The sequence below is a fragment of the Fundulus heteroclitus genome, chromosome 22, assembly GCF_011125445.2.
Source record: "Fundulus heteroclitus isolate FHET01 chromosome 22, MU-UCD_Fhet_4.1, whole genome shotgun sequence".
NCBI lineage: Eukaryota > Metazoa > Chordata > Actinopteri > Cyprinodontiformes > Fundulidae > Fundulus > Fundulus heteroclitus.
The window spans coordinates 12,012,395-12,031,062 of NC_046382.1; the positions used below are offsets into that span (position 1 = coordinate 12,012,395).

At 40.0% G+C, this 18,668-nt stretch overlaps 1 protein-coding gene across 1 annotated transcript; it reads right to left on the reverse strand.

The window, feature by feature from the left end:
* Positions 1-916: 916 nt before the first annotated feature.
* LOC105934853 (alpha-internexin) lies at positions 917-13,028 on the reverse strand. The gene is made up of 5 exons (XM_012875029.3): positions 12,615-13,028; positions 10,271-10,501; positions 9,659-10,186; positions 4,711-4,835; positions 917-2,073 (listed from the first exon to the last, which is right to left on the reverse strand). Exons 1-5 carry the CDS (start codon positions 12,894-12,896, stop codon positions 1,881-1,883), a joined length of 1,359 nt encoding a protein of 452 aa, XP_012730483.2. The 5' UTR covers positions 12,897-13,028; the 3' UTR covers positions 917-1,880.
* Positions 13,029-18,668: the final 5,640 nt, after the last annotated feature.

Here is an 18,668-nt window from a genome sequence, read left to right on the forward strand (position 1 = left end):
TTGGCCGCATTGTTTCATAACTAAAATCAATTGGAATATGTGTAATTCACTTGGAATCTGTCTGAATGATTCGATTGAATTGACTTTTTTTCTGTAAAATGCCTTGAAACTATATATATATATATATATATATATATATATATATATATATATATATATATATATATATAATCTTTTTCTGTTTCAGGTGGTGCCAAGTACATCTCAGGTTTAATTCTTTTGGCTTAATCTTGGTCTCAGTTTTAGTAAAATGGTTAACGCACAGCATGGTTTCATTGTGAAGCTTCCATCTGCTCATGGTGGCCATGAATGTCTTTAATCTTAAGCCTTTCTGATTTACTTAAATCACACTTTTTCCAACCATGTTCATCCATTCTGAAACCAGTTTTGATGTGGGTTTTTGGATCATTTCGCTGTTGTGGAGCATACAGGTTGCACCCATCACGAGATGGTACTGTCCACTTTCAACCATCTACCTGTTGATTTGAAGAAAGTTGAAGAAGGTGTTGGCTGGCGTTCTGTTAGCTGTGACATCATCCAGGGGAGGCAGATCATCTGCTATTACTATATAACATAGAAAGTACTCCTAGATCAATGTGAGCTTCTGTGCTTTCTATGTCTCTGTTCTGTCTTCTCTAACCCCCAGTCAGTCGAGGCAGATGATCGTTCACGCTGAGCCTGGTTCTGGTTCTGCTGGAGGTTTTCCTCCCTGTTAAAGGGGAGTTTTCCTCTCCACTGTCACTTCATGCATGCTCAGTATGAGGGATTGCTGCAAAGCCATCAACAATGCAGACGACTGTCCACTGTGGCTCTACTCTCTTTCTGGAGGAGTGAATGCTGCTTGGAGAGACTTGATGCAACCTGCTGGGTTTCCTTAGAGAGGAAACTTTTTGACCAATCTGGATGATTTGATTGAATTTGACTTGGTAAAGTGCCTTGAGATGACATGTATGTGAATTGGTGCTATGTGAATAAAATTAAATTCATCTTAATTGGAAATATAATCTTAGACTTAATCTCCAAATTAAGGGCAAAGCTTGGTTTCTGTTGCAGTCATGTCTTATACTCTAATGACATTTTGTGTTTCTCTGCTGCTCGTGTTCAAACTGAAAATAGACAGAAAGCTTTCAGTTTTTCTGCCTCGTCTGCCTGGGAACGCAGTCCAGTCTGAACCAAAACGGTCAGAACCGGTTCCACTGGAAGCCCTTCGCTCTATCTTAAGAAACCGACAACGGTAATGCATCAAACAGTGCCCGGGTTTTAAATCCTACATTATTACTGTTTTAAGCCCTATACTGTCACTGTAACAATAACTCCTGCAGTCTATTCATCAAATTGTACACAAAGTTTATATTTTTACAGTGAGGAGAGCTGCTGCCTTTCTTGGCCAGGTGTGGAAGAGGTCATGATCTTAATGGGTGCTTTTATCCGGTTAAATAAAGTTTTAATTAAGAAAAACAACAGCAAGAGGCTTCTCTTCTGCTCAGTACAACCAAACACAAATAAAAACTGGTTTTGTGATGGATAAGGCAGACATTTAGAGTTGGAACGTGGCTTTTCAAATGCTCTGGCCCAAACTTTGTTTAAAAATTCTTTAAAGCCGGTTTTGTGTCAGGAAAATAAACCCATTTCAATTAGCGATACCAATTTTGCCGAGATCAATGGTCAAATATCCAGCACAAATGTTTCCAGAAGCTCACTGATAGCTACAGAAATAGTGCTTTTTAAGATTAAACTGGCTAAGGGACATTAAATGAACTCAAATATTTCCATGCTGCTCTTGTTTTAAAGTTGTATAATAATTTAAGCCTAAAATAAAGCATTCACGCTCATGGACTGAAGCTGTGGATACGGATCCTCTCCGCTCTCCCTGTGCGTGTTCAGTTGTTGGAGTTGATGTCTGCCTCTTCTTTGTCCTCGCTGATATCCTTGAAGCTTTCCTTCGTGGCCCCTCCTTTCCCCGCCGGGCTGCTTTTGTGCGATTCGCTGGGGCCTCGAGCTTGGTAGCTGTAGCTGGTGGTGCCGAACGACATCCCAGAGTTAAAGTGAGTCTCCTCCCCCTCCAGAAGTTTCCTAGCAACATCAAGAAAGACAAAACACACATGTTGAGCCATTAATTGAAAATAAAATGTAGCTGTTAAGACTGCAGATCTTCAACAATGAATAAATAAATAAATAAATAAATAGGGACACATTGACTGAAGTTCCTGAAACTAACTAATGGGTTTAAGTAGCAGCCGCTCGGTTTGCTGAATGAGGTCAGGATTTCTCTGCTTCCTTAACAACAGAGTTACTTTCTCGCTTTCGGAGAAAATAATCAGCAAAACGAGTTAGACGCTCTTCTTTTCTTCAGAAGCACATTTTATGTTATAATGTTCTGCACATACAAATGGTTTTTAAAAATACTCACCTGTACACTGTGACTTTCTCCTGCATTGTCTACATTTAAATTGCTTACTTTTAAATCACTGCTGCACCTTATACTGTAATTTAATTTTACTGCAATTTACAAGCTGTATGCAACGAAATTGTGTTCTGTACGCACTCTGTGCATACAAAATGACAAATATAGTTGTCTAAGTCTATGTTCAGAATGCACGGATTTACTGTGATGAGGAAAAGTAAGTACATGATGCATGATGTGCATGATTTGGCAGCAAGTAGAACCACCAGTAGCATTCATTTTCTATCTTTTGGGTCTGAATTTTGGTCCCAACCGTGGTCCTGCTCAGCTTTAGGTCCCACCACAGCGTTTCAGGCAGGTTGAAATCTGGACTTTGACTAGGCCACTGCAATGACTTCTTTGTTTTTTTTGGTGTTTTTTCCCCCAGAAATGCTGTTTTAGATCTGCTGCTGATCATTGGTCTGCTGGTGACCCAGTTTGGGTCAGGCCTCAGCTCTCGCATAAATAAGTCTCTAAAATACCTCAGTGTACAGAAAAGTGCTCTACAAGTTTCTCCTTGTTGCTCCTGTGATTGGAAACTATGCCCAAATCACCACTCCTCCACCACCATGCTTACTGATCGTTTTCCTTTCCCCATGTTCAAGAAATAGACTACTAAACAAGGTCAATTTTATTTATAAAGCACCTTAAAACAGCTTGTAACTGCACCAAAGTGCTGTACAGTTTCCATAAAACCATCAAAGAATTAAATACATAGATAATTATTTATATATTTTATTTGGTGGCATTAGCTGACCTTAATTTGACAACAGGAAATGGGTTAAGGGGAAAGTTATGCAGTAAAAGGTCGATGGCCCAGGACTCGAACCCGGTGTAGGTACCAGATCGACTCGGGTGGTCAGATTGGCTCGGGCGCTTCGCGATGATGTCATCATATGGCAAATCCATTCAAACAAACTACATTATGCCCGTGGTCTCCATTTGTTACAAATCAATTTTATTTTGTTAATTTACGTTTATTTTCCAGTAACTGCAGCCATTTTAATTTAATCACGGCATTCATCACTTTAAAATCAATAACGTTTATTCCTCCTTTTTCTACTTTTTCTACTTGTTAATCATTATAGCTAAATATTTCACCTCATTTCTATCAATTAAAGTCGGCTGATTATTTTCAATTGCTAAGATTTCAAATTTTTTTCTATGTTCATCTTTAAGCCTGAAGCTTTTGAGAAAAAAGAAACCGCTAAATTAACTTAATAAAATTGATTCGTTACAAATGCAGACCGCGGGCTCAATCTACTTTGTTTGAGGGGCGTTGCCATAAGGTGACGTCATCAGGAGGCGCATGGCCCACGGAGAAGCTGGTGACGTCATCGGGAGGCGCAGGGACCATGGCGAATTTCTTCGTAAAATTGTCCCTTTACAAACCGCAATCCCGCTCTCGAACAAAACCTACACCCCGCTATAATTACTTTAGTAAGTTGTCCAGACCAATTACAATATTTTGCGTCAAAAAACACGAAACACGGCATCGAGCAAACTCTCCAGTGAACGGCTTTTGTCTAAAAAAATAAATAATCTGAGGATACATGGTGTACTCGCGAGTATTTTCTTAATTTTCCAAGGCGTCAAGCAACAAAAATCTCTGTATGAAACTTGACTGTTATTGTTACAGAAAAGCACTGCTGCATTATGGGTAATTCTGGAGCTGAGAGTGACGCATGGTAAAGTCCCGCTTCCCGCGCTGTCATTGGTCCGGTCAGTTACAGACCGGAGAGTACGGAGCCTCGCCAGACTGACTTACGCCCCAACATCTTTGGTTAAGCATCATTTAAAATGGTCAAATGTTAAGCGTATTCCTCTGGACGGGTTAACTCTGAGTAAGCATGAAACCATATTAGGGCGTCCGGTGTTTATGGCAATGAGCTCAACTTCTCTAAGGATATTGTGTTAAAAAAAAAACTGTTGCTAGTTTCTGCTTTCCCTCTTTAAATCTGACAGTAGCAGCAAAGGTGAACTTAGCTCTCCAATAAAAGTAAATGTAACAGAACAAGAGATGCAACAGAAAGTTCAGGTGTATTTTTGAAAAGTTTGTTTCTGAAAACAAGGCTCTGAATGCTTCTTGCGAAACCGAAAGACTACAATTCAGTCGGAAAGATAAGCGACCTGACTGGCTTCTTCAGAATTATGTTACTATTGATTGAAGGTATCGTGTTGAACTATTCGATCAACTGAATTAATAAATTTTCCTTGTTTTTCAGCTGAAGATGTTAAAACAAACGGTGTTTTCTTTAGATTAGCACCTGTAAGCAGCTATCTCGATATCCAGGGCCATCTTCACGTTGAGGAGGTCTTGGTACTCCCGCAGGTGCTGAGCCATCTCCCCCTTCAGGTTCCTCAGCTCAGTGTCCAGGTGGCTGATTGTGTCCTGTTGCAAATGAGAAAGCAGTTCAATCCTTATTGTGTTGTTTCATTTCAACATCATTTTATGGCGTTTCTATTTTGTGTGTGTTTATTCCCCTTAAACTGCATATCACAACCGCAAGGCCCATTGTTTTCATTGGGATGGTACATGATGGACCAACACAAGGAAAGCGCCTGAGAGCATCATTTTTAAGTTCTTGACATCGATCCTCAGTTGGATTTAGTTCTGGACTTTGACTAGGCCATTAGAAGACAAGAATGTACTTTGTTCTAAACTATCTCATCTTAGCTCTGGCTGTGTGCTTCAGGTTGTCTTGTCCATAGACTTTATATACTTAGACGCCTCATTACGTGCTGGAGGGCATTCTGCGTCGCCGCCATCTTGGATGGGTCTCTTCTAATCAAGGCTGGCATAAGTGCCGACGGGAGAAAACGCAGAGAGAGCAACTTTGCCCGTATTTTCTAAAGTTTACGGTTGCAATAACCGCCGATAACTACTGAAAGTAGATCACATGGTGCAGATCACCATTTTGGGCCGAGATTGGCTCCAAAGATGAGTTTTTACTTGGTGAGAACATTGCAGAAACCCGACAGATGGACCATAATTTTATGTTTATTAATTTGTTATCAATGTATTTCACAACTAAGGCTGAATCACGTTGCCAAATTAAGTACCTGGAGTTGCAGGGTATCAACGCATGCAAAAAGCTGTTCAACCCGGTTCTTTTTTAAGGGTCTTAAGGTCCAGCCTTAGTTGCAAGCAGGGTAGGGTAATACACTGGAATGATCTGGACATTATAAAGAAGACTTGTCCAGGCGTTTAAAAACTGTGTATGAAATCAATTTAAATTAACTTCTTTCTTTATTCAAATGTACAACATATTAATTTCTAAATCTATTATTATGTAATACCACATGTCTCCTTGTTAAATAGCATAAAACAAAGTATTTCTATATGAAATCACCTATTTATACATTAATAAGTCATTACTATTTAAGTTCATACATTTATGAAATACGTATAATCAATGTATTTCAGCATGAAAACATGTTTATTATGTCTAAAAGCGTCCTGTATCTACTGTTTGTAACAAACCAAACCGTGTGAAAATCGGGTAAAAAAAAAAATCAGGAAGTTCTGATTTATTTTAGTTGGGAAAACCAATAAATGGACTGACGGCGCGTGAGAGACCCATCCAAGATGGCGGCCGCGCTGAAACTCCAGCTCCAGTAGGCAGCACCAGTCAGGTTGCACTTGATTTTACTTTGTAAAATCAAGTGCAACCAATCAAGTGTGTATTTAAACCCTTTTAAAGCCTGATACAGGCAATTGTGAGAAAACTTCACATTTAAAAAAAATAGACAAAGGAAATATTTCTGGCTGCTTTAAAAAATACAAATAAAACGTCAGGCTTTAAAATTTTCTTTGTATTGTAATTGATATGTTAGAACAAAATAAAAAAAAATGTCATCATGTTTTCTGCATTTTTATATAGGATGTGTAAAATACATTATTTTTGCTGATTGTTTTATTTCTTTTAGAAAAAACTGTCTTTTTTGAAGAGGTAGAGGTCTCAGAAATTTTTGTATAAAAATTATGGCTTTAGAGTCATGGGGTGACAAAAAAAGACTTCACTATCTCATGAAGTCGCAATAAAACACATAGATGTTGGTGTTGGTAACATAAGTTGCAGCGACAACAAAAAAAAATCATGGTATAAATGCTTCACAGTGCAACTATTGAGACATAATAGAGTCTAGAGCCACTTGTACCGCAGCCTCTCGTAGAGTTTATTAGAGGATTTCCTCTTTGTCTCCACAACCTTCAAGGCTTAACTTTTGCCTCCTGTAAGAAGCCAGCGAAAGCCAGATGGCTTTTCCATATATAGCAGGTCGGAGATTAATCCAATAGACAAGGAGCCTCACTTCAGCCGCCCTGACGGTCACACGCGCCCACAAAGACCCAAGGATTGAGTCTTAGCCTCACGCTGAACTCCAACCAGACATTTACCGGCAGAACTTCGGCTCGTTTATCTACTTCCTTTCCTTCACAGCTCGGGATCTGTCAGGTTCTGCTTGTTCTTGTGGATTTTAAGAGCACACATGTGGCCGAACAGGCCGGCTCTCACCACAGTACGGGTACAAACGTTGTTCAGGAGGGTTTTCTTGAGACAATGCATATTATTTTATCACTTCTACAGACACATTTGTAAAGGCCTAGTGTCTGGAAATGTAAAGGGTGATGCTTCGTACGGTTTCAATGTGTAATGTGAAAGCTTTACAGTGACAATAAAGACTTTGGATTTGATTTTGATTTGAAAGAACTGAAAAACTTCTGCATTAAGAGATTTTTTTTATGTTCTGAGCTCACACGATAACCACGGTGGGACAGGCAGTGCTTTTGGTTCTTTCGCCCACTTTAGGCATTCAGCATCACCAAGCTTCAAACTAAGTCATACTTCGTCTAATCCATCCCAAAGACAAATAATCAAAATTATTGACTGACATTGTCTTGTTGTCTTGATCACGGTTAATGAAAATCGGTGATTTCCAAGTTTTTTTGTTTTTTTTTACTGTTGCTTTTACTGCATTATGAAATCTGAACACAGACCAATGTGTATAGATATGTTGATATGTACACAATTATAAAACATACAGTAAAGGAAAAAAATCAAACAAAATGAGTTTAAAGATGACTGGCTGTTCTCTGCTTCCATAGGACGGGACAAATGCATGAAAAATTAAAATGATCTCCCCTTTTGTTGGTCAACCTGTCTGCAGGGTTTCTACTCATTTTCCTAACAGGCAGCCCGATCCTTTTTCTAAATAACATACTGCAAAAACTGAAATAAAAATAAGTTAAATGTTCTTAAAATTAGTGTATTTGTCCTTGATTTGAGTAGGTAAATAAGAGGATTTGCCAATGGAATAACATTTTTGCACTTAAAATAGGAACAATTCATCTCCATCGTCTTATTTCAAGTGTAGGATGTCTAATTATCTTATTTAAGGATCAAAATACTCATTCCATTGGCAGATAATCTTATTTACCTGCTCAAATCAAGGATATATACACTAACTTTAAGAACATTTTACTTATTTTTAGATCCGTTTTTACAGTGCAGAAGTTCTTAGTCCATTTTTTCCCCCTATTTGTAAGCTACAATGTTCCATATGTTTTTTAACTGAGGGCAGGTTTCACTGGGAGAATCTGAACAATCCCACAGACTGTCAGGTGATGAAGAGGTAGATGGACAATAGGACAGGGAAAAATGTCTGCGAGTAGAAATATTATCCCCCCCTTTTATAGAAACCCGCCTTCTTCCAACTGGGAAACTTTTGTTTTTGTTTTTTTTTCTCACACGTGGACTCTAATAAATCCCTGTTTCAGGTTTTCAAACGTGGTAAGCTGGTAGGAGAGTTTGTTTTTCTCCTTGCACACATATCCATCCATTTGTCTTCTTATCTGAGAACAGGTTAACTAGTTCGGGAGAGAAACCCAGACATCCCTCTGCCCCCCTACGTGTCTCCAGCCAAGGAGAATCCACTCTCTCAGGAGAACTGGGGGTCTGAACTCATTCCAGCTTCTTGTTTTTACTTCCTGTGTCCATTTATGACCATCGGTGACTGATTCATTGTTTCTTCTCCAGTTTCTCTTTCCTTATACAGCCAGCGTTTCCTCTGAGACGTTTGTTGACTGATTTCTTGTCCTCTGTGAATTGTGTGAACATGCAGGTGATAAATAAGAGAATAAACTCTCTGGGTTTGATCGTTCTGATCACATCCAAACGTCTCACGGTTCTTCTTGAAGTCAGTGAGCTTGAAAAACAGACGCATTCATCACAGCTGGGGTCAATAATATTTCAATGCTTTGAGGCCATTAACAGATGTGAGCGTGTGTCTTCTACCTTTCTAAATTTTCTTTCCTTCCTTTTCTGACTTTCCTTCCTTCCTTGTGTCCTTCCCTCTTTCCTCAAGTATTTTCTTATTTCTTTATTGTGCCCTCCCTCCCTCTCTTATTTCATTCATTCTTTCCTCATGTCTATACTTCCTTCCTTGTGTCCTTTCTTCTGTACTCATGTTATCTTCCTTCCCCTTTTCCTCAGGTTTCCTTCCTTCTTTCTGGAAGTCTTCTTCTTCCCTCCTTATGTTTCCTTCTTTCCTCATGTGTCCTCTCTTCCATCTTTCCTCATGTATCCATCCTTTCTTCTTCCTTCTTTCCTCATGTGTCTTCCCTTATTTCTGTCTTTGAGTATCCCCCTCCTTCCCTTATTTCCTTTATTCCTTCCTTGTGTCCTTCCTCCTTTCCTTGTGTCTATACTTCCTTCCTTGTGCCCTTCCTCCTTTCCTTGTGTCTATACTTCCTTCCTTGTGTTCTTCCTCCTTTCCTCATATTACCTTCCTTCCCTCTTTCCTCAAGTTTCCTCCATATTTTACTCCCTATTTTCCTCCCTTTTTTCTTCCTTCCTTCCTTCCTTCCTTCCTTCCTTCCTTCCTTCCTTCCTTCCTTCCTTCCTTCCTTCCTTCCTTCCCTCTTTTCTCAAGTTTCCTCCCCATTTTCCTCCCTTTTTTCTTGCCTCCTTCCTTCCTTCTTTCCTTCCTTCCTTCCTTCCTTCCATTTCATTTTTTGTTAGTTTTTTTTAATGTGTGATATTTAAGCCACAAAATTAAAGTAGACCGTAGTATTTTCTAAAGTGGAAACTTAAAGCAGAGAACTCTGGGAAGTTGAGTTTGTAAAGGTTTTGATCGTTTGTAGGGACCCTGCTGGGTATTTGTAACAACGTGTTTTATGCCATGAAGGGAAGGTTGACAGGAAACTGTGAATACCTGCATGGCTGTGACCTCAGCGTTGTGCGTGTCCTCCATCTCGGTGATCTGTCTCTCCAGAGACTCGTTGGCCCCCCTCAGGGTCTCGATCTCGACAGTCCTGGACTGCAGCTGCCTCCTGAACTCGTTGATCTCCTCCCTGCTGGCCCTCATGGCCTCGTTGCTCCTGGTGGCCTGCTCGCTGAGGCTCGCGAACTTGCTCTTGAACCACTCCTCCGCCGACTGCAGGTTCTTGGAGGCGATGGCCTCGTACTGGCCGCGGATCTCCTTCAGAGCCGAGGTGAGGTCGGGTTTGGCCAGCTCCAGCTCCACGGAGACCTGCTGCGACTTCATCATGTTGCTCAGCTCCTCGATCTCCTCTTCGTGCACCTTCTTCAGGAAGGAGATTTCGTCCATCAGCGTCTCCAGGCGGCGCTCCAGGTCCAGCCGGACGGCGGCTGCGTCGTCCACGTCCTTCCTGAAAGACCTCAGGGTCTGCTCGGCCTCCTCCCGGGCCCTCGCCTCCTCGTCGTACTTCACGCTGAGCTTCTGATCGCCGGACACACAAAGAAGATTTGCAGATTGACATTTCTGGCTGGTATTGAGCTGACATGAAACGGAACAGAGGCCTACCTGCAGCTCGTCCTCCATGTTGTTCCTCTCGATCAGGATGCGGTTCTTGTCCCTGTTCAGCTCCTCCAGCTGGGAGCGCAGGTCTCTCATCTCCTGCTTGTAGAGAAGGGCGATGCGGGACGGCTCGCCGTGCTTCTGCCTGAGGCTGCCCAGCTCCGTCTCCAGGACCTTGTTCTGCTGCTCCAGCAGCCGCACTTTGTCGATGAACATGGCGAAGCGGTCGTTCAGGCCCTGCGCGGTGAAACGAAGCCCCGCTTGCAATCAAATAAACCTTCTTCCTGCAGTGAACTACGACAGATCATCAAAGCCAGGGGTTGTGTTTGGATTTTGGGGGGGGGGGGATCTCAGTAGCCTCGTGAGACCATCCTGATCTCGCGAGCTTTCAAGGTTTCACTCGCAGATCAGTCTGGCTACTCTCCGTTAAAGAAAATTTGGAGCCGTTCACCAAACGAACGTCCAATCAGCATTGGCTTTGAGGCGGGTTGAGGTGTGACGCAACGGGAAGCGACAGTTCAGTCTGAAGAACATGGCGGCTTCAGCCGATGAAACTAGCGTTAGCGTGGCTATCGAGCAAGTTTTATCAGAATTACAGAGTATTTCTTTGCTGAGCTAACGAGCCTTTACCTGCAGCAGCAAGAGTAGCTTGGCTTGTGGTTGGGTTTTCATCGTCGCTCTGTTACGAGCGACGACGAATCTGATTGGTTTATTTGGCCCGTCTATCACCAACATAGGCCAATCAGCTAACCAGTATTTTCGCCCCTTCCCAAAATTACTTCAACAGAAGGTTTCCAGATGGATATGCGGAGCAAATCTATCTGGCGGAGTCAGGTAAGGATCTCAGACAAACAACAGTGAAAGTGATGAGGAGACAAAGGACGATGCAGGTACAAATTAACCCGCTTTGCCAGGAAGCCACATAAGACTGGATTACTGAGCCTGGTGTATTATCTCTGGGCACATTCTTAGACACCCTAAGCTAAACTTTTTTGGCTGCGTGAGTTTTAAAGGTTCAAATCTGCTTTAGCTTCTGATCAGCTTTGCAGGGACTAAGTGAAGTAAGCGCATGCAGCGACTCCTAATATAATAATTCATCAACATTATCAGAGGGACATTTGGTCCGGTATCTTTTACTTCAGTTCTTTGAGATGTGCTGACTTTTGTTCTGCAGAGACCCCACCACAGCCTTTGAAACACATTTAGGACTGGACTTTGACTAGTCCGTCGCTAAACCTTAATTTTTTTTAGTCTTTTGCAGCCATCCTGCTGTAGATTTGCAGATGTGCATGTTGAACATGCTGCGCTTCTTTTGGGTCATTGCTATTATCTTCCTTACCTTGACACACATCTGTTTACTCCTGAACTGCAAAACTCCAGCTTTTTAATTACTTAAAATCCTAGGGAAGCCACAAGGGTGCGCTTAGTTTTTCCCATGACAGTATTGAAGCTGTAAAGACATGAGCAGTGGGTTCAGCATTAAATGTTGAAAGTCAGTGGGACATGACATTGATTGAAGGATCAAAAGTGCCAAATTATGACATTTATTGACTCATAAGTATGTATTTAATACTACATTTGGAAACAAATACGCTTAAATTTTTGAAAATAATTTGTGTTCATTATATTTGAAAGTGAATAACACTATTTCAGTATTTTTTTTAAACTATTTCATAGTCATATGTTGGTAGCAAAGACCATATCCCATATCTTGCACAATTTAATGCATGAATAAGTTGTTAAATATACATTTGTTAAATAACAGTTGTTACACATATATATAATAATTTTTGGTAAAATTAGGAAAAAAAAAACATTTATGTCTATTCTTTTTATTTAACTGTTACAATAAATAAATTATTTCAAGTTTGAATTTGGAAAATGTATAATTTCTTAAAAACACGACTACTTATTTCAGTATTTATCTCACATTTCTCATGGCCAATGCTGAAACAATATTTAATTAATTTGGTAAATCAATATAAAGTATGCATTTGATACATACGAAATACAAATTTAGATGAATTGCTATACATATAATTTTATATTTAATATAAAAAATATGTTGAATTAATGATGCAGTGTGAGTTTTTTTATTAGTTATGTAATTTACTTGTGTTTTTTGTCACTTTTTGTCACTCCATATTAATCAAGTTTGTTGCACGGTTTTAGAAGCCTGAGATGGGGTGATAAGATGTTTGCTGGTATCCTAATGAGACATATTATGGTTTCTATGCTTTTTTAGACATTAAATGCCCCTAAAATTAATAAGATTTTGTCCCTAAATTGCTCCAAATATTCACCAAACTGCTGCAGGTGTGTTTGCGTCTTTAGCGTTAATCCCACATACCTGCAGCTGCTCCTTCTCGTTGGTTCGGATCACTTTGAATTCGTTGTTGGCCACAGAGGTTTGGCCTAAATCGAGAGAGCCGGTCGGTACCAGAGGGGACCGTCCGAGCCGTCTGTACAGGCCCAGGGAGGATGCGCCGTGGCGCGGCGCAGCCATGGCTCGGAGGCCCGGGGCGGACCGAGGAGGCGCGCTGCCCATGCGGGAGGCAGAGGAGGGGAACCTGGGAGAATCTCCGAAAAGCTTGCGGTAGGATGACACGGTGTAGCGGTCTCCGAAGCTCATCCTTGCCGTGACTCAGGAGCAGGACTGGCAGACTTAAGGAGCTTTGATGGAGCTTAGAGGGCAGCGGGTGGAGCCCAACCCCCTTACGCACCTCACCCTGTAAAGGAGAATAATACATGCGTTATATGTTGACTTCTGTTCGAAACTTCCAAAAAACTTTCTTCATTTTTATGCCCTTTCTACGGAGCCCGGGAGAGCTCACTTTAAGTGATATTTTTTTTCAGGTTGTGATAATTTGTGAGCACGTTTCCTTTAATTGAGCCCTCGAATTAATAAAACGTGCACACAATTTATTCGAGCACACATTTTAATTATTCGTGGGTGCGTTTTGGTAGATCGAGATCTCGAATATGCTATAACGTGCTCATGTTTACATGTGTCAAGACAATATTGAGTGCACGTTTTACATAATTGTGACCACGTTTAAGTAGATCATGCACACATTGTTCTATAACCATGTTCACTAAATTGTGCCCTCATTTTAGTAAATGATACGCTCGATTTACTAAATCGTGTGCACTCATTTAATAAATTGTGCCCTCGTTTGAGTAAATAGTGCACTCGTTTGATAAATTGTGCCCTTGTTTTACTATGCTTAAAATGAGAGCTCAATTTAGTAAAATGAGCTCACACTATAGTAAAACGAAAGCACAATATAGTAAATTGTGCACACGATTTAGTTAAATTATAGCACAATTTAGTTAATCAAGAGCACAATGTAGTAAAACGAGCGCACATTCTCTCAACATGCAAAACATTTTGCGATGACCCCTCTAGGGCTCCGTACATTTCAACCAAAAACTGGATGTTTTATTCAGGTTTCAAGCAATATACCAGTGCAACAGCTTCAAAATGGAAGGAAAGGGCTCGAAGGTTTTCACTCCCCCTTTACTCTGATTCCCCGAAATAAGATCCTTCACCACCATTTGTATTTTAAAGAGTCCATCATGTCAATAAATTAATCTCATCATAAATCCAGCTGTCCTGTGAAGGCCTCAGAGGTTTGTTGGAGAACATTGGTGAACAAACAGCATCAGGGAGAAAGTTATGGAGAAGAAAAAAAACTATATTCCAAGCTTTGAACTTCTCTCTGTGAGCGAGCTTTTATTTCTTTAGCGCTATTCCCAGACACAGAGTCACAAAGTGCTGCAGAGTGATAAAAACATACCTCTGATCTGAAAATATGAAGAGTATGGCACAGCTGCCGGTCTACCAAGACTGCACTGCAAAGACGGAAATATAAGTAAAATGTTCTTAAAAATTGTGTTTTGGCCCTAGATTTGAGCAGGTAAATAATATTATGTGCCAATAGAATGAGTATTTTGACCTCTTAAACAAGATAATTAGTCATCCTGCACCTGGAATAAGATGATGGAGATGAGTTTTTCCTATAATAAGAACAAAACTCTTATTCCCATTGGCAGATCATCTTATTTACCTGCTCAAATCAAGGACAGATACACTTAGGAAAACGTTACTTTTTTTAGTTCCGTTTTTGCAGTGTGGCGAGTAAACACTAAGTATGCTGCAAAAACAAACTAAAAAGTAAGTAAAATGTTCTTGAAATAAATGTATTTGTCCTAGATTTGAGCAGCAAGTTTAAATGATCTACCAATGACATAAGATTTTTGCACTTAAAATAGGAACAATTCATCTCCATCATCTTATTTCAAGTTTATGATGTCTAATTGTCTTATTTTAGGGGTTAAAATACTCATTCCATTGGCAGATAATCTTATTTACCTGCTCACATCAAGGACAAATACACTCACATAAAGAAAATCTTACTTACTTTTAGTTCCCTTTTTGTAGTGTATATGAAGAAAAAATGGGAATCAGAGCTTATTGTGACAATTATTGATGAGGATTGGCAAGATATGTGGAAAACACACCAGACATCCACCAATTTGTGAATATGGAAGGAGATCACCAGCAAAAATCTGATAAGATTTTTTTTTTTTTCGCCTAAAGTGAAGAATAGGTATAAAGGAACAAACGTGACGTTCTGGAGGAACTGAGGAACAGTGAACGCAGACCACTCACATATTCCGTAACTGTCCTAAAATACTACAGTTCTGGAAATCTGTACACAAAAAAAAGAAAATACTGGGGTATGATTTTCCTATGAGCAGCATGGCACTATACCTTTGCAATTTTAACAATATCAGAGAAAAGGTAAGAGTGAGGGATGGGTACTTGATCACGATAATGTTAATAACTAGTGCCTAGTAACTATAACAAGACAATGGGGTGAGGTGCCCCCCGCCCCCTGCCATAACAAACGGCCTTAGATAATAGAGGAAATCTACATAATGGAAAAATTTACATATCGCCTGAGAACACAGCAAACACAAATGGAAGAAAAGTGGAAACTATTCAAAAACAAAGACAACGACGAAAAGAACTCGACAGACTTGATAAGACAGAAGGACATTTAGAAGAACGGCTCCCAAGCAAAGGTTTTCCTGTTTTATTTTATGTAATGTTGAGTGTGAGTCGTTAAATAACAAGTTAAATGGGAAAGAAAACCCTCAACTGTACAACAAGCATGCAATATTTTAATTCAAGAGATAAAGTATTCAAACCGTCTGCAGAAAAGTGACATGTAAATCATTTTACATCCTAAACTTTTAACATTTATCTTAATTAGAGAAAGTCATATCAAGTTATGTCCGGCTCGAATGAACAAACTGGATGGAAATTTAGTCTATTCTCAGCAAAAAGAATAGGATCTGGGCCACTGTTTGTATTTTTAAATTTTGAAATTATTTTCTGTATTTAAGCAAAATTTAGACGCTAATTAGAAGCAGATTTTGATGCATGAAAGTCTTCTTGTGAGTTAAAGGAGCTGGATAGGTGTGGTCCAAAGCATGGTAAATATTTTTTTTGTGTGTTGTACGTTACATTTGTCCTTGTAAGAAATGTTTAACTCAGCAGTGATAATTTTGCCCTAATTAAAAGTAGAAAGCCTCCATCTGCATCAACTACTAACCACAAACGAGCATCAGTCGGCGAAGCAACCAAGAGGTCCGCGTTCCCACTGGAGGAGCAGCAGAGATCCACAGCTCAGGTGGAAGAACCCATCAGCATTTCACTTATTGGTCACGAGCGCCACATATCTGCTCATTGCGAAAGAGTGGTGATAAGAAAGCCATGAAAAGGGCTGCCTGTGTTTTACATGGTACATGTAAGGTCACTAATAAACCAAAGAGAGACAAAACTACCCCTCCAACAACCCGCTCCCCCCACAGTTCAGCATTTTTTGTTACATTTTTATCCCAAAACCTTTTTTTTTTTTTATGTGTGACTTTAATCAGCACAAATAAATGATGTATTAGTAGCTCTTATATCATTAGCAATGTAACTCGATCCTGGTAATTTATGTTTTGGACAAGAAGGAGTGAAAATGAACTAAATGTTTTTGATTTATTTCAGATTTACATTTATTTCACTTTATAAACAAACAATATTTAGATTTTGATTAAAATCTACCAAATAGAGTTCATGTATTTATTTAAATTTAGCAATTATTATCCTTGTATTATTATTTTTTTCTGTCCTGTCCTGTGTTTTCGTATTATAAACCCTGAAGGAGTGAATAATCGGTATTGGTATTGCGGGTGAGATAATGTGTAGTGTCGGTCCTCTGCCACACGGGGGCGCTGCATGGTAAAGGTTTTATAAGTGAGAAAACGACAGGAAGTGATCTGAAGTATCCCAGGGTTGTCCAAAGTGTCCAAAGGGACCATTTGCGGCTCCTGGGATGATTCTTTGTGACCCTAGACCACAATTCAAGAGTTATATAAGTTTGGTTTGCCAATTGATGCTGATTAACATGTAAGAGAAAACGTTAGGGGGACATTTTTACTGCTGCAAGGCCTCTCAAGACACATCCAAATGAAAATCCTCTTAAAATGGAAAAAAAAAAAGCTGCAACGTCAAACTATTCATCTGTTATTAACATTCCTAATATGAATAAATCACGTCTTTGTTTTCTTTTGATTTAATCTGACAGTATCTACAGTGACTGTCACCAAAAAGCAGACTTGGGTTTACCTATTTATTAAATATGGCTAAATAAAGCAAGAGAGACCCATTTCCTGTTGTTCTTGGTGAACTATACGCATCAAAAAATAAAAAAGAATCAGACAAAGATAATTAACCTGAAAACATTCTATGCTGTTTTTGTTCTTTCTTTGAAATCGGGTAAACCTGAGACCTTTTTCATGTTTTGCATCAATAAAAATCTGACTAATTTGCTTATTTTATTTAAATAATATGTGTTTAGTTTAATGTTGAGCTTTTTAAAAATGAAAGAAATAAAGAAATCTGCAATCGACCAGAAAAAGGTGGATTGCCCCTGTAATAAAGTAGCTCTAAGTTTCAAAAAGGTTGGTGACCCCTGCTCGGCCTTAGAGATAAGGCGAGGAGCTCAAAGTAGAGCCGCTGCTTCTCTGCATCGAAAGGAGTCAGCTGAGGTGGTCCATGCATCTGATCTGGAGGCCCCTGGACGCCTCACTTTGGAGGTTTTCCAGGCATGTGTCACTGGGAATAAACCCCAGAGAGGACCCAGAACTCGCTGGAGGGACTAAATATCATTGGAAGATTTGACTCACAATGCAAGAACTTTCATTTCTAGCTCTGTGGTGAACTGTGATAAAGGTGTGTGTTTGATCTATAAACACATGGTCAATCAAAAGGGGATCCAAGATTGGTTCAGTCAGAACAATATCAACAATGAGTGTTTAAACATCCCGGAGATAAGAAACGTTTCTGAACAGAACAGTTCCTGTGTGGAGGAACTTCCATTGCAGTTCCCATGGCAAACACTAGGGGGGGAAACGAACCAGAAGACGTCCGAACCAGCTGTGTTATGCCTACAAAACACATTAAAATATATATATATATCTATATATATATATATATATATATATATATATATATATATATATATATATATATATATATATATATATAATAAAATGGCTTTTTATTTTTCTAGCTATATGTTCAAATATACTCTTAATAGATAAAGCATAAACTCTGAACTGAAAATCTTTTCCTAGTTTACACTTTTTGCTGATATTCAGGAGCGGATTGATTAATTGAAGTGAACTGTTAATCAGAAGAGCCTCTGCCATGCTTGACCAATTTACACCAATTATCTAATTTAATTTATTTTAGCACTGCAGTTGATCATCCTCTCACAACACTCGAGGGTCACAATATTTTTGGGCAACTTCGATGGAATTTAAACCCATGGAGGGGGAACATGGTGTTCATTTTCTTCACCTTCACAGAGATCTAAAATTAAACATGCAGGTTCTTGCAGGTCCCAATATTTGGTTGAACGACAATCGGGAAGCTGCATCTTGGCCACCTTCTGACGATTACCTGAATATTTGACTCCTCTTGGGGGGGGGGGGGGGGGGGGAACTCAATCTAAATGGGTTGGTTTCCTGCTACAGGCCAGACTTTCACAGGTATACTTTGAGTGGATGTGTCCAGCTTCTGGTTTGAGGTTGTCCTCCATTGTTCCACCATCATATCAGCTGGACAGACCCACAACATCACGCTGCCGTCACCGTGTCTGACAGCTTGTAAACCATAAATGTGATGTTTGAGCCGCCTCTGCTGGTTGGAGAACCAGGGCGAAGGAGCTCGGAAACACGCGCGCCCACAGAGGAACCCGTGCGCGGGGCTGCGTGACTGCTCTCCACCGCGCACGCTTCCGCACAGCCGCCATTGGCTAACACCCCCCCCGTCACGTGT